The 16,288-nt window shown below is 37.7% G+C and overlaps 1 protein-coding gene across 4 annotated transcripts in view; it reads right to left on the bottom strand.

The window, feature by feature from the left end:
• The window catches only part of LOC119522766 (X-linked inhibitor of apoptosis), a 65,260-nt gene that overhangs the window by 10,213 nt on the left and 38,759 nt on the right, over window positions 1-16,288 (bottom strand). For 3 of the 4 annotated variants that reach the window (XM_037821391.1, XM_037821388.1, XM_037821392.1), the window contains one exon: window positions 6,400-6,600. The exons of the other annotated variant lie outside the window; for it this stretch is intronic. In XM_037821391.1, the coding sequence (XP_037677319.1) occupies window positions 6,400-6,600 (201 nt within the window). The remainder of the gene's footprint in view (window positions 1-6,399; window positions 6,601-16,288) is intronic. 4 annotated transcript variants of the gene reach the window in all.

The raw sequence follows: 16,288 nt of genomic DNA, 5'->3' as shown, positions 1-16,288 counted from the left end.
AGAGCTCTCCTACAGAATGGTGTGGGAGAGCAGTTAAGTTGTGGCTGCCTGGGGTAAGGGACTGCTGGCTGTGGGGCACATGGTGCAGTGCTCAGGACCATGAGGAAACTGTTTCCTAGGGAAGAAGTGACATTTGTATCTGTGTAAACAGGGAAATTCCTAGGGACACGTATATGCCCTAGACAAGAGACATGCACAGAAAGGATCAGGGAGGCACCTACACTTTGATTTAGAGCTATGGAGAGCACTTACACAGGTCAATCTGCAAAGACTGGGAAAGGCATTTTTGTTTTTTCCTTCTTTTTTTTTGTTAGCTCCTAGCATTCAAGAAAAGCTCTGTCATAACACTAGCTGGATACAAGCTTCAGGAACAGATGCCTCAGAGTCTAAACTCCAGCAATAGCACATTAAAATATCAAAATGTCTAGGTTTCAACAAAAGATTACAAAACATACAGACACAGGGAGCAATGGCCCAGGCAAAAGAAAATATTAAAGCATTAGAAACCATTAATGAGGATCAGACCTGGGGCATACCTGACAAAGACTTTGAAAAAATGGTCCTAAATATGCTCAAATACCTAAAGGAAATATGGATAAAGAACTAAAGGAAATCAGGAAAACAAAAAGGTGAACACAGAGAGTATCAACAGAGATGTGCATATTATGAAATGGAACCAAAGAGAGCTGAAGACCACAGTATAACAGAAATAAAAAATTCCCTAGAGGGATTCAAGAGCAGGTTGGAGCTGACAGAAAAAAGAAATCAGTAAACTTGAAGATGAGACAATTGAAATCATCTAGTCTGAGGAGCAGGAAAAAGAAAGAATGAAGGAAAGTGAACAGATCCTGAGGAACCTGTGGGACACAGTCAAGTGTACCAATATATGCATTATGGGAATCCCAAAAGGAGGAGAGAAAGGAGCAAAGAGAATAGTCAAAGAAATAAGGGCTGAAAACTCCCCAAATTTAACAAAAGACATGAATATACACACCCAAGATGCTCAACAAACCCCAAACAGGATAAATTCAAATAGACCCACCATGTGACACATTGTAATCAAACTGTTGAATGCCAAAGAGAGAGAGAATTCTGAAAACCTCAAGAGTGAAGCAATGTGTCACATACAAGGGAGCCTCAATAAGATTAAGTTCCAATTTCTAATCAGAACCATAGAGTCAAGATGGTAGTGGGATTACATTTAAAGTGCTGAAAGTAAAAAAAAATGCCAACATAGAATTCTAAATCCAGTAAAACTGCCTTTCAAAAATGAGGAAGAGATTAAGACATTCCCAGATAAACAAAAGCTGAGGGAGTCTGTCACCACTAGACCAGCCCTACAAGAGATGCTAAGGAGAGTTCTGCAGGTTGAAAGGAAAAGGCAATAGACAATAGATGAAAGCTGCATGAAGAAATAAAGATCTCCAGTAAGGGTAATGTGACATGGGTAAATATAATGCCAGTACTATTGTATTTTAGGTTTGTAACTCCACTTTTTACTATCTACAGGATCTAAAATGCAAATGCGTAACATGTAAGGATAAATCAGTAGTTTTGGACTCATAATGTATAAACATGTAATTTGTGACAAGAACTACATAAACGTGGTGGGACGGAGTGGTAAAGGAATATAGTTTGTGCATACTATTGAAGGTAAGCTGGTATCTAAGCAAACAAAATTGTTAGAGATTTAGGATGTTAAATTTAAGTCCCATGTTAACTACAAAGAAAGTATGAGAGAATACACAAAGCTCATAGACAGAAAGCAGAGTACAGGCTGCCAGGGGTGGAGTGCAGGGGGAATGGGAAGTTAATGCATAATGGGTATAGGGTTTCTGTTTGGGGAGATGGAAAAGTCTTAATAATGGGAAGTGGCAAGTGTATCGCAACATCGTGAATGTGATTAATCCCACTGAACTGTATGCTTGGGAGAGGATGAGATGGAAAAGTTTATGTTATATATATATATTCCCATGACTAAAAAAGAAAAGAAAGAGCAACTAAAGAGACAATGAAAATTTAATGCTATACTATACATGATCCTGGACAGGATCTAACAAGGGAGGAGATAAGACTCAAAAGGACATTATTGGGATATATGAAAAAAATTGGAATATAGACCGTAAGCTTTATATCAAAGTTAAATTTCCTGAACTTGATAACTGTACTTAAGGTGGTTATATAAGTGAATATCCTTGTTCTTAGGAAATGTATATAGCAGTATTTAGTGTTCAAAGAGCATGATATATATATATAACCTACACTCAAGTATTCAGAAAACAGACTGATAAAAAGATAGACAAAGATAGATAGATGGATAGATAGAATGGTACAGCAGATGGGGCAAAAATGTTAAAATTGGTAGATCTGGGTATGTGGGGTTATAGGGGAATACTGGAGTTCTCTGTATGGTGTCTGTATTACTTGTTCTGTAAGTTTCAAAGTATTTCAAAAAAAGTTTTTAAAAAAGGCATTCAGAGCAGAGGAAAAAAACGTAAGTAAAGATGGCATTATAAATTGATCTATATCATGTAAGAATATCAACATCACACAAAAAAGAAGTCAGACTCTTGAAGATGACTGTATAATAATGTAGAATACAAGGGGAGACAGTGTGATTGTGAAAACCTTGTGGATCGCACTCCCTTTATCCAGTGTATGGATGGATGAATAGATAAATGGGGACAGAAACTAAATGAAAAATAGGGTGGGATGGGGGGGATGATTTGGGTGTTCTTTTTTATTTTTATTTTTTATTCTTATTCTGATTCTTTCTGGTATAAGGAAAATGTTCAAAAGTAGACTGGGGTGATGAATGCACGACTATATGATGGTACTGCGAACAGTTGATTGTACACCATGGATGACTGTATGGTATGTGAATATATCTCAATAAAACTGAATTTAAAATAAAAATAATAGGTAGATGCTGGGTTTTTTGTTTTGCTTTGTTTTATTTTGTTGTTGTTTTGTATTTTCCAAATAAAGTGCTTAGTTTTGGAGAGCGCAAAATGAAGTCAGAATAAAGTGTCTGCTCATGACAAAAAGTTCAAAAGGAGGAAAACAACTAAGTAGTTTACACATAACTTTTGGATGTAATGCTGCAACAAGTTAAAACGAATACCGGATCAGATACCAGGAAACCTGAATTCTATCCCCAACTGCCTGAATGATCTTGGGCAACAATTCATCTGCAATTCAGTTTTCTCACCAAAGTAATGAAAGCTATTACATCATCTTTAAGGTTCATTTTGGATCTGATAGTTTCCAATTCCAATTTAAGGGCCACAATGGAATGAGATGCCATGTCTACAAAACACTGACATCATCAACTCTGCTTTTTCTACTTTATTTCTCCCTAAATACAGCCACTTACTTAAGATGGTGATACTCATGGGCATAGATTTTTTTTTTCCAAATTAAGAGTTTACCTCTGGCAATTATTTCACTCTAAGCCTTAAGGATAATTATTGGGTTCTACATCCTTCCCTATGGTACCTTTTCCCTTCTATTTCCCACAAGGCCCCCCTATAGGCCAGGAAGTTGGTGGCACAGGAGCAATAAAGGCAATAGCTTAAACTTTGATGTTATTTGCTAATATTTTTACTTCATTTTTAAAACCACTTCTAGAATAAACTGATGTTATTCATTTTACGGCCAGAACAGATCCATGTAGAAAGACAGACTGATAAGAAATATATATTTGATTTTTATTATATATAGTAATATAAGGATTAAAACAAGTGCTTTAACACATACACGAAGTAAGGGGCTTAATTTTGTACTGTGTAATTTTAAAAAAGAAAGAAAAAAGATAATGATTTGGTACTATTTTTAGAAGGCAATTTACTGGAGCATTCTCATATAACCTTGGGGGAAAGAAACATAGTATCGAATCTAGGATTTCTCAGTAAGCAACAATAACTTTATACTTTTTTCTAATAATTTCCACCTGCTTCCCTTTTACATCCACCCTCTGTTTTGTATAGCATTAAAAGATTGCGAGTGCCAATCTTCCCCCATCAGCCATTGGGAAAAGAAATAGGAAGCAGCCCTAGCATTAATAGATAGCTGTATCAATTATCTGCTTCTCAACTTAGTAAGACTAAGGAGAGGTCAACCGATGAATTCCAAACCCTGACCCTGAAAGCTGCCATTCGCATAGGCCCTACTTCCCACACTATCCTAGCCTGAAGCCCCCATTGACTCCTGTTGGATAGGGAAAAGGCACTCTCTTAATGCACTCTATCCCTTGCTGTTTTCCTATTGCAACCTACTAAATCCTTCTGTTGCAGACCACACTTTCAGGTCTAAAAACCAACATCTTATTGTCAAATTTAATTAACCCTGAGTTGTGTTTAAGATACAGGGAAAAAATGCCACAATCACTCATATTTCTACTGAAGTAGAAAGATGACCAAGTAAATTATTTATTTCACCATCAACAACACGAATGTAGCTTTTTTAAGTTTTAAATAAATGCATCTTTAAGGAAAGAGTAGTAAGCTTTCTGAGTCTTCTATATCAATTGATGCAACTTTTAAATCATTAATTTTCATACTGTCTTATATAATTATCTGAACAATGTTTCAAAAGCATTTGGAATAACTGAAAGATCAATAGGGACTTGCTGTGTAAAAAAATAAGTATTAGATTTATTAACACTAGGAGAATTCTCATCTTTTTTTGTGAGGGTCAAGAGCTTAGAGAACAAGGATTATAAGTGCCCCAAAATGTTTGGAACCACCTTCTCTTTAATTTTCAATGTTGCTGGCAAGCACTATAATATCCACAATCCTTAAAGGAGCTCATATTTTAGATCTTTTTTCCTAAAAGGAGCCTATATGCTTCTCTTCTACATTATTTAATACATTTTCTATATATTATCTACCACATAAAGGTACCATTCATTCAAGCCCTATTTAGTAATATGACCCCTTTATGCTTGCATAATACGAATAGTTGCAGAACACTCTAAAAACAGTTTCAACCTCAAAACTTAAACATTCTACACACAATGGTAAAAATCAGCCTTTGTCGTTCTTTGTCCAAAAGTAGAGCACAAATTCACAGTTTTAAAATGAATGGACTGGTGAATCTTACTTGGATTCTGATTAAAACACACCAACTATAAAAACATTTTAAGACAACTGGGGAAATTTTAAGACTGCGTTTCAGACAATATTAGGGAATTGTTGTTAATTTTGGTAAGTGTGATAACAGTATTAAGGCTATGTAAAAAAAAGTCCTTTTCCCTTAGCTATGTATTGAAGTATTATAGGTAAATGACATATATAATGTCTGGGATTTATTTTAAAATACTAAAGCCAAAAAATAGTTGAGGGAAGAAAAGAAACAAGATTGGAAAAGTGTTGATAATTATTGAAGTGGGTGATGGGTACATGAGGGTAGGGTTCGTTATACCATTCTCTCCATTTTTTGTGTATGTTTGAAATGTTTATTCTTATGTGTATGAGGGGGGTATATGGGAACTCTGCACTTTTTGCATGACTTCTCTGTAAACCTACAACTTCTCTAATTAAAAGAATGTTTATCACCTCCAGATGGCTCCTATGCCAGGTAAGCCCTGAAACCCAGAGTTAACCAGTTTCTCTAAGAACATCAACCAGTTTCATTCCTCTACCCCATAGCACCCCTTTTCAGCACAAAGAAGTTAGAATGGTCATTGCCCAGATATCCTGGAAGACTGTGAGAATGATCAAATAAGAAGTAGTTGCAATGAAGAAGTTAGGATTCAACAAATGATTATGACTATTGACTCATTATATAGATATTTCTTTTTAGTTTCTAGTGTATTAGAATAGCCAGAAGGAAATACCTGAAATTGCTGAACTGTAATCCAGTAGCCCTGATCTTTGATAATGATTGTATAACTATATAGCTGTCATCTTGTGATGGTAAAAACCTTGTGATTGATGCCCCCTTTATCCAGTGTATGGGTAGATGAGTAATAAAATAAAGATATGCATGAAAAAAAATAATAAGTTGGGAATACAGGGAAAAATACCCCTACATAAACTATGGACAATAGTTAATAGGACTACTTTAATAATCTTTCATCAAATGTAAAAAATGTAACTACTGTTAAAAAAATAGAATTACAAAAAAAGCACTATCATTAATTGTTAACAAATTTTCCTCACCAATGCAAGTGTTGATGGGAGGGGAGTGTGTATAGGAATACTGTATTTTATGTATGATTTTTCTGTAAACCCATAACTTCTCTAATAAAAAAAAAATTTTTTTAATAAGAAAGGATGTTTATCCTAAGAGGAAGGCAAGAGGAGGGAAATTAATGGGCCAAAAAGCCATGTAAGATACTCTCCATGATGAAGTGCTGTTAGGTTTTTCTTGCTTTTTAAAAACAGTGATGCATACCTTTCTGCAATGAAGTCTCACTTGATTCATCTTGTGAATTGCCTTTCTGATCACTCACTAGATCTGCAATCAGAACCTCAAGTGATTTATAGTTGCTCCCAGATGTCTGAATTTTTTCCTCCATTATTTTCTTAATGTCCCTGAAACTGAATCCCATTCGTATAGCTTCTTGTACCATAGAATTTTGGAAAATTGTATCATCTGAAATGAAAATTAGTGAGGGAAAAGAGCACAGAGTTTAAACAATTATTTTCATCAATACAACTCAATAGCAAACTGTACTTAAAAAGAAAAATTTAAGTGGCAAGCAGAAAAACAAAAACAAATCAGCAAACCAAAGCTGTTTGGGGAAGAAATATTTGAAATATATGGGCACTGAAGGCTCATTTTCAAAATTTTACAATTAACTGTAAAAGTAGTGAGTATGTCTTTTGTGGCACTTTGAATTATTTGAGGTTAGGTGCTTTAAAAACCGTGATGAAACAGTGCAAGATAATATAAAACAGTCAAAAAAAGGGCTATTAGGCTATTAAGTGCTTCAAAAATCTGATCACTTTCAAATCAGCTGTACTCATTAACAATTAACCTAAGGTACTTAAAGATTCAGTGAATGTCATTACCAAGTCACTAGCAATTATTTTGAAAAAAACATGGGGAATAGGTCCCAGACTGTGACCTCAAATGTATCAGTTTCCTGTCTCTCAGACTTAGTTTCTGCAAGTAAGAAAGGTGGACTAGAGAAAAGGTTAAGTGGAAAATCATTTTTATGAAATTCAAAGTAGGAACAAAGCATGTGTAGGGAAGTGCTAAGAGAGGAGGCTGGTACCCTGTGACTCATCAATTCTACTCTTGGGTATGAAAAATGAGTGCATACATCCATCAAAGACATGGACAAGAATATTCATACTGGCATTACTTATAATGGTCCCAAACTGGAAACAATTCAAATGATCAGGTGAGTAGATAAATAAATTGGGGTATATTCAAACACTATATAGCAATAAAAAAGAACAAATTACTGCAAATACACAACATGAATGAATCTCACAGATACAGTGATGAGCAAAACGTGAACATAATGATGAATCAGATGCATAAGAGGACATATTACATGATTCCATTTTTAAGAAGTTCAGAAATAACCTATGGTAATATGTAAAATTAATCCATGGTAATAGAAGCCAGAATATAACTTTGAGGTGAGTACTGATTAGGAAGGGATCTGAAGGGGCTTTCTGGGGTGGTGGCAAACTTCTGTATCTTGATCTGGGTAATGGTTCCAGGTGTTATGTGTATGTGTGCATGTGTGTGTGTGTTGAAATCCAAAGAATTGTTCAGATTGGTGCCTGTTAGGCACTTTACTGTATTTATGTCATATGTTAATAAACATTTTTTAAAGAGAGGAGGCTGAAAAGGGAGATATGAAGGACTTTGATTAAAAGGAACATTATACAGTACGTAACAAAAGATATTTTTAAGTAGAAAAGTAACTTGAGACTTGTGTTTGACTAAAAATAAACTCTGATGAGGTTAGAATGCAGAGGAGGCTACTACAATAGTCCAGATGAGAAGTAAAGTCTTCAAATAGAGCAGAATCCGTGGGGAGGAGACGGATTTCAGACAATATTAAAGAGTTGGACTCCATCAGACATGGTGATTAATTAAATGCAGAGGGATTAAAGAGAGCAAAGAGCTTAGAATGACTCACATTATTGGGCAACTTTGTGAACTGTGGTACTAACTGATACAGGGAAAAAAGAGCAGGACTGGATTCTGTCTTAGAGGATTAGAGATGCTGAATTTAGTTTCTTTGGGGTTTCTAGGTAGAAATGTTCAGAGGACAGCTGGACAACATTCTTTTCTAGTTGTCCTATTTCTGACTTTAATTTTGTTTTGCTGTCTCCTTTTCTTCTGCCCACTTTATTAGATATTGGCGATTCCTTTCTGTTCCTTCACTGACCCTTCTTTGAGCCCATCCCCTACTACCACAATTTTACTCTCCTTTATATGCATTCTGTTTTAATATCCCTCTACTTGGATGTCCTGCAGGTATCTCCAACTCAACTGGCTAACAACCAACAACAGGGACAATTTAGATATCCATACGAAAAATGAAATGGACCCCTACTTCACACCACATTAAAAAATTAACTCGGGAGGCGGGGCAAGATGGCGGACTGGTGAGCTGTATGTTTTAGTTACTCCTCCAGGAAAGTAGGTAGAAAGCCAGGAACTGCGTGGACTGGACACCACAGAGCAATCTGACTTTGGGCATACTTCATACAACACTCATGAAAACGTGGAACTGCTGAGATCAGCGAAATCTGTAAGTTTTTGCGGCCAGGGGACCCGCGCCCCTCCCTGCCAGGCTCAGTCCCGTGGGAGGAGGGGCTGTCAGCTCCGGGAAGGAGAAGGGAGAACTGCAGTGGCAGCCCTTATTGGAAACTCATTCTACTGATCCAAACTCCAACCATAGATAGACTGAGACCAGACACCAGAGAATCTGAGAGCAGCCAGCCCAGCAGAGAGGAGACAGACATAGAAAAAAAAACAACACGAAAAACTCCAAAATAAAAGCGGAGGATTTTTGGAGTTCTGGTGAACATAGAAAGGGGAAGGGCAGAGTTCAGGCCCTGAGGCGCATATGCAAATCCCAAAGAAAAGCTGATCTCTCTGCCCTGTGGACCTTTCCTTAATGGCCCTGGTTGCTTTGTCTCTTAGCATTTCAATAACACATTAGATCTCTGAGGAGGGCCCGTTTTTTTTTTTTTTTTTTTTTCAATCCTTTTTTCTTTTTCTAAAACAATTACTCTAAGAAGCCCAATACAGAAAGCTTCAAAGACTTGCTATTTGGGCAGGTCAAGTCAAGAGCAGAACTAGGAGAGCTCTGAGACAAAACGCAATAATCCAGTGGCTGAGAAAATTCACTAAACACCACAACTTCCCAAGAAAAGGGGGGTGTCCGCTCACAGCCATCATCCTGGTGGACAGGAAACACTCCTGCCCATCGCCAGCCCCATAGCCCAGAGCTGCCCCACACAACCCAGTGTGACGGAAGTGCTTCAAATAACAGGCACACACCACAAAACTGGGCGTGGACATTAGCCTTCCCTGCAACCTCAGCTGATTGTCCCAGAGTTGGGAAGGTGGAGCAGTGTGAATTAACAAAGCCCCATTCAGCCATCATTTCAGCAGACTGGGAGCCTCCCTACACAGCCCAGCAGCCCAGAACTGCCCTGGGGGGACGGCACTCACCTGTGACATAGCACAGTCATCCCTCAACAGAGGACCCGGGGTGCACAGCCTGGAAGAGGGGCCCACTTGCAAGTCTCAGGAGCCATACGCCAATACCAAGGACTTGTGGGTCAGTGGCAGAGACAAACTGTGGCAGGACTGAACTGAAGGATTAGACTATTGCAGCAGCTTTAAAACTCTAGGATCACCAGGGAGATTTGATTGTTAGGGCCACCCCCCCTCCCTGACTGCCCAGAAACACGCCCCATATACAGGGCAGGCAACACCAACTACACACGCAAGCTTGGTACACCAATTGGACCCCACAAGACTCACTCCCCCACTCACCAAAAAGGCTAAGCAGGGGAGAACTGGCTTGTGGAGAACTGGTGGCTCGTGGACGCCACCTGCTGGTTAGTTAGAGAAAGTGTACTCCACGAAGCTGTAGATCTGATAAATTAGAGATAAGGACTTCAATTGGTCTACAAATCCTAAAAGAACCCTATCAAGTTCAGCAAATGCCACGAGGCCAAAAACAACAGAAAATTATAAAGCATATGAAAAAAACAGACGATATGGATAACCCAAGCCCAAGCACCCAAATCAAAAGATCAGAAGAGACACAGCACCTAGAGCAGCTACTCAAAGAACTAAAGATGAACAATGAGACCACAGTACGGGAGACAAAGGAAATCAAGAAGACCCTAGAAGAGCATAAAGAAGACATTGCAAGACTAAATAAAAAAATGGATGATCTTATGGAAATTAAAGAAACTGTTGACCAAATTAAAAAGATTCTGGGCACTCATAGTACAAGACTAGAGGAAGTTGAACAACGAATCAGTGACCTCGAAGATGACAGAATGGAAAATGAAAGCATAAAAGAAAGAATGGGGAAAAAAATTGAAAAAATCGAAATGAACCTCAGCGATATGATAGATAATATGAAACGTCCGAATATAAGACTCATTGGTGTCCCAGAAGGGGAAGAAAAGGATAAAGGTCTAGGAAGAGTATTCAAAGAAATTGTTGGGGAAAACTTCCCAAATCTTCTAAACAACATAAATACACAAATCATAAATGCTCAGCGAACTCCAAATAGAATAAATTCAAATAAACCCACTCCGAGACATATACTGATCACACTGTCAAACACAGAAGAGAAGGAGCAAGTTCTGAAAGCAACAAGAGAAAAGCAATTCACCACATACAAAGGAAACAGCATAAGACTAAGTAGTGACTACTCAGCAGCCACCATGGAGGCAAGAAGGCAGTGGCACGATATATTTAAAATTCTGAGTGAGAAAAATTTCCAGCCAAGAATACTTTACCCAGCAAAGCTCTCCTTCAAATTTGAGGGAGAGCTTAAATTTTTCACAGACAAACAAATGCTGAGAGAATTTGCTAACAAGAGACATGCCCTACTGGAGATACTAAAGGGAGCCCTACAGACAGAGAAACAAAGACAGGACAGAGAGACTTGGAGAAAGGTTCAGTACTAAAGAGATTCGGTATGGATACAATAAAGGATATTAATAGAGAGAGGGGAAAAATATGACAAACATAAACCAAAGGATAAGATGGCTGATTCACGAAATGCCTTCACGGTTATAACGTTGAATGTAAATGGATTAAACTCCCCAATTAAAAGATATAGATTCGCAGAATGGATCAAAAAAAATGAACCATCAATATGTTGCATACAAGAGACTCATCTTAGACACAGGGACACAAAGAAACTGAAAGTGAAAGGATGGAAAAAAATATTTCATGCAAGCTACAGCCAAAAGAAAGCAGGTGTAGCAATATTAATCTCAGATAAAATAGACTTCAAATGCAGGGATGTTTTGAGAGACAAAGAAGGCCACTACATACTAATAAAAGGGGCAATTCAGCAAGAAGAAATAACAATCATAAATGTCTATGCACCCAATCAAGGTGCCACAAAATACATGAGAGAAACACTGGCAAAACTAAAGGAAGCAATTGATGTTTCCACAATAATTGTGGGAGACTTCAACACATCACTCTCTCCTATAGATAGATCAACCAGACAGAAGACCAATAAGGAAATTGAAAACCTAAACAATCTGATAAATGAATTAGATTTAACAGACATATACAGGACATTACATCCCAAATCACCAGGATACACATACTTTTCTAGTGCTCACGGAACTTTCTCCAGAATAGATCATATGCTGGGACATAAAACAAGCCTCAATAAATTTAAAAAGATTGAAATTATTCAAAGCACATTCTCTGACCACAATGGAATACAATTAGAAGTCAATAACCATCAGAGACTTAGAAAATTCACAAATACCTGGAGGTTAAACAACACACTCCTAAACAATCAGTGGGTTAAAGAAGAAATAGCAAGAGAAATTGCTAAATATATAGAGACGAATGAAAATGAGAACACAACATACCAAAACCTATGGGATGCAGCAAAAGCTGTGCTAAGGGGGAAATTTATAGCACTAAACGCATATATTAAAAAGGAAGAAAGAGCCAAAATCAAAGAACTAATGGATCAACTGAAGAAGCTAGAAAATGAACAGGAAACCAATCCTAAACCAAGTAGAAGAAAAGAAATAACAAGGATTAAAGCAGAAATAAATGACATAGAGAACAAGAAAACAATAGAGAGGATAAATATCACCAAAAGTTGGTTCTTTGAGAAGATCAACAAGATTGACAAGCCCCTAGGTAGACTGACAAAATCAAAAAGAGAGAAGACCCATATAAACAAAATAATGAATGAAAAAGGTGACATAACTGCAGATCCTGAAGAAATTAAAAAAATTATAAGAGGATATTATGAACAACTGTATGGCAACAAACTGGATAATGTAGAAGAAATGGACAATTTCCTGGAAACATATGAACAACCTAGACTGACCAGAGGAGAAATAGAAGACCTCAACCAACCCATCACAAGCAAAGAGATCCAATCAGTCATCAAAAATCTTCCCACAAATAAATGCCCAGGGCCAGATGGCTTCACAGGGGAATTCTACCAAACTTTCCAGAAAGAACTGACACCAATCTTACACAAACTCTTTCAAAACATTGAAGAAAATGGAACACTACCTAACTCATTTATGAAGCTAACATCAATCTAATACCAAAACCAGGCAAAGATGCTACAAAAAAGGAAAACTACTGGCCAATCTCCCTAATGAATATAGATGCAAAAATCCTCAACAAAATACTTGCAAATCGAATCCAAAGACACATTAAAAAAATCATACACCATGACCAACTGGGGTTCATTCCAGGCATGCAAGGATGGTTCAACATAAGAAAATCAATCAATGTATTACAACACATTAACAAGTCAAAAGGGAAAAATCAATTGATCATCTCAATAGATGCTGAAAAAGCATTTGACAAAATCCAACATCCCTTTTTGATAAAAACACTTCAAAAGGTAGGAATTGAAGGAAACTTCCTCAACATGATAAAGAGCATATATGAAAAACCCACAGCCAGCATAGTACTCAATGGTGAGAGACTGAAAGCCTTCCCTCTAAGATCAGGAACAAGACAAGGATGCCCGCTGTCACCACTGTTATTCAACATTGTGCTGGAAGTGCTAGCGAGGGCAATCTGGCAAGACAAAGAAATACAAGGCATCCAAATTGGAAAAGAAGAAGTAAAACTGTCATTGTTTGCAGATGATATGATCTTATATCTAGAAAACCCGGAGAAATCAACGATACAGCTACTAGAGCGAATAAACAAATTTAGCAAAGTAGCAGGATACAAGATTAATGCACATAAGTCAGTAATGTTTCTATATGCTAGAAATGAACAAACTGAAGAGACACTCAAGAAAAAGATACCATTTTCAATAGCAACTAAAAAAATCAAGTACCTAGGAATAAACTTAACCAAAGATGTAAAAGACCTATACAAAGAAAACTACATAACTCTACTAAAAGAAATAGAAGGGGACCTTAAAAGATGGAAAAATATTCCATGTTCATGGATAGGAAGGCTAAATGTCATTAAGATGTCCATTCTACCCAAACTCATCTACAGATTCAATGCAATCCCAATCAAAATCCCAACAACCTACTTTGCAGACTTGGAAAAGCTAGTTATCAAATTTATTTGGAAAGGGAAGATGCCTCGAATTGCTAAAGACACTCTAAAAAAGAAAAACGAAGTGGGAGGACTTACACTCCCTGACTTTGAAGCTTATTATAAAGCCACAGTTACCAAAACAGCATGGTACTGGCACAAAGATAGACATATAGATCAATGGAATTGAATTGAGAATTCAGAGATAGACCCTCAGATCTATGGCCGACTGATCTTTGATAAGGCCCCCAAAGTCACTGAACTGAGTCATAATGGTCTTTTCAACAAATGGGGCTGGGAGAGTTGGATATCCATATCCAAAAGAATGAAAGAGGACCCCTACCTCACCCCCTACACAAAAATTAACTCAAAATGGACCAAAGATCTCAATATAAAAGAAAGTACCATAAAACTCCTAGAAGATAATGTAGGAAAACATCTTCAAGACCTTGTATTAGGCGGCCACTTCCTAGACTTTACACCCAAAGCACAAGCAACAAAAGAGAAAATAGATAAATGGGAACTCCTCAAGCTTAGAAGTTTCTGCACCTCAAAGGAATTTCTCAAAAAGGTAAAGAGGCAGCCAACTCAATGGGAAAAAATTTTTGGAAACCATGTATCTGACAAAAGACTGATATCTTGCATATATAAAGAAATCCTACAACTCAATGACAATAGTACAGACAGCCCAATTATAAAATGGGCAAAAGATATGAAAAGACAGTTCTCTGAAGAGGAAATACAAATGGCCAAGAAACACATGAAAAAATGTTCAGCTTCACTAGCTATTAGAGAGATGCAAATTAAGACCACAATGAGATACCATCTCACACCGATTAGAATGGCTGCCGTTAAACAAACAGGAAACTACAAATGCTGGAGGGGATGTGGAGAAACTGGGACTCTTATTCATTGTTGGTGGGACTGTATAATGGTTCAGCCACTCTGGAAGTCAGTCTGGCAGTCCCTTAGAAAACTAGATATAGAGTTACCATTCGATCCAGCGATTGTACTTCTCGGTATATACCCGGAAGATCGGAAAGCAGTGACACGAACAGATATCTGCACGCCAATGTTCATAGCAGCATTATTCACAATTGCCAAGAGATGGAAACAACCCAAATGTCCTTCAACAGATGAGTGGATAAATAAAATGTGGTATATACACACGATGGAATTCTACGTGGCAGTAAGAAAGAACGATCTCGTGAAACATATGACAACATGGATGAACCTTGAAGACATAATGCTGAGCGAAATAAGCCAGGCACAAAAAGAGAAATATTATATGCTACCACTAATGTGAACTTTGAAAAATGTAAAACAAATGGTTTATAATGTAGAATGTAGGGGAACTAGCAGTAGAGAGCAATTAAGGAAGGGGGGAACAATAATCCAAGGAGAACAGATAAGCTATTTAACGTTCTGGGGATGCCCAGGAATGACTATGGTCTGTTAATTTCTGATGGATATAGTAGGAACAAGTTCACAGAAATGTTGCTATATTATGTAACTTTCTTGGGGTAAAGTAGGAACATGTTGGAAGTTAAGCAGTTATCTTAGGTTAGTTCTCTTTTTCTTACTCCCTTGTTATGGTCTCTTTGAAATGTTCTTTTATTGTATGTTTGTTTTCTTTTTAACTTTTTTTTCATACAGTTGATTTAAAAAAGAAGTTAAAAAAAAAAAAAGAAAAACAAGGAAAAAAAACATGTAGTGCCCCCTTGAGGAGCCTGTGGAGAATGAAGGGGTATTCGCCTACCCCACCTCCATGGTTGCTAACATGACCACAGACATAGGGGACTGGTGGTTTGATGGGTTGAGCCCTCTACCATAAGTTTTACCCTTGGGAAGACGGTTGCTGCAAAGGAGAGGCTAGGCCTCCCTATGGTTGTGCCTAAGAGCCTCCTCCCGAATGCCTCTTTGTTGCTCAGATGTGGCCCTCTCTCTCTGGCTAAGCCAACTTGAAAGGTGAAATCACTGCCCTCCCCCCTACGTGGGATCAGACACCCAGGGGAGTGAATCTCCCTGGCAACGTGGAATATGACTCCTGGGGAGGAATGTAGACCCGGCATCGTGGGACGGAGAACATCTTCTTGACCAAAAGGGGGATGTGAAAGGAAATGAAATAAGCTTCAGTGGCAGAGAGAATCCAAAAGGAGCCGAGAGGTCACTCTGGTGGGCACTCTTATGCACACTTTAGACAACCCTTTTTAGGTTCTAAAGAATTGGGGTAGCTGGTGGTGGATACCTGAAACTATCAAACTACAACCCAGAACCCATGAATCTCGAAGACAGTTGTATAAAAATGTACCTTATGAGGGGTGACAATGGGATTGGGAAAGCCATAAGGACCACACTCCACTTTGTCTAGTTTATGGATGGATGAGTAGAAAAATAGGGGAAGGAAACAAACAGACAAAGGTACCCAGTGTTCTTTTTTACTTCAATTGCTCTTTTTCACTCTAATTATTATTCTTGTTATTTTTGTGTGTGTGCTAATGAAGGTGTCAGGGATTGATTTGGGTGATGAATGTACCACTATGTAATGGTACTGTAAACAATC

Source organism: Choloepus didactylus, chromosome X (assembly GCF_015220235.1).
Source record: "Choloepus didactylus isolate mChoDid1 chromosome X, mChoDid1.pri, whole genome shotgun sequence".
In the NCBI taxonomy this organism is placed as follows: domain Eukaryota; kingdom Metazoa; phylum Chordata; class Mammalia; order Pilosa; family Megalonychidae; genus Choloepus; species Choloepus didactylus.
Note: the sequence above shows the minus strand (reverse complement) of the source record. Positions and strands in the feature narration are given on the sequence as shown.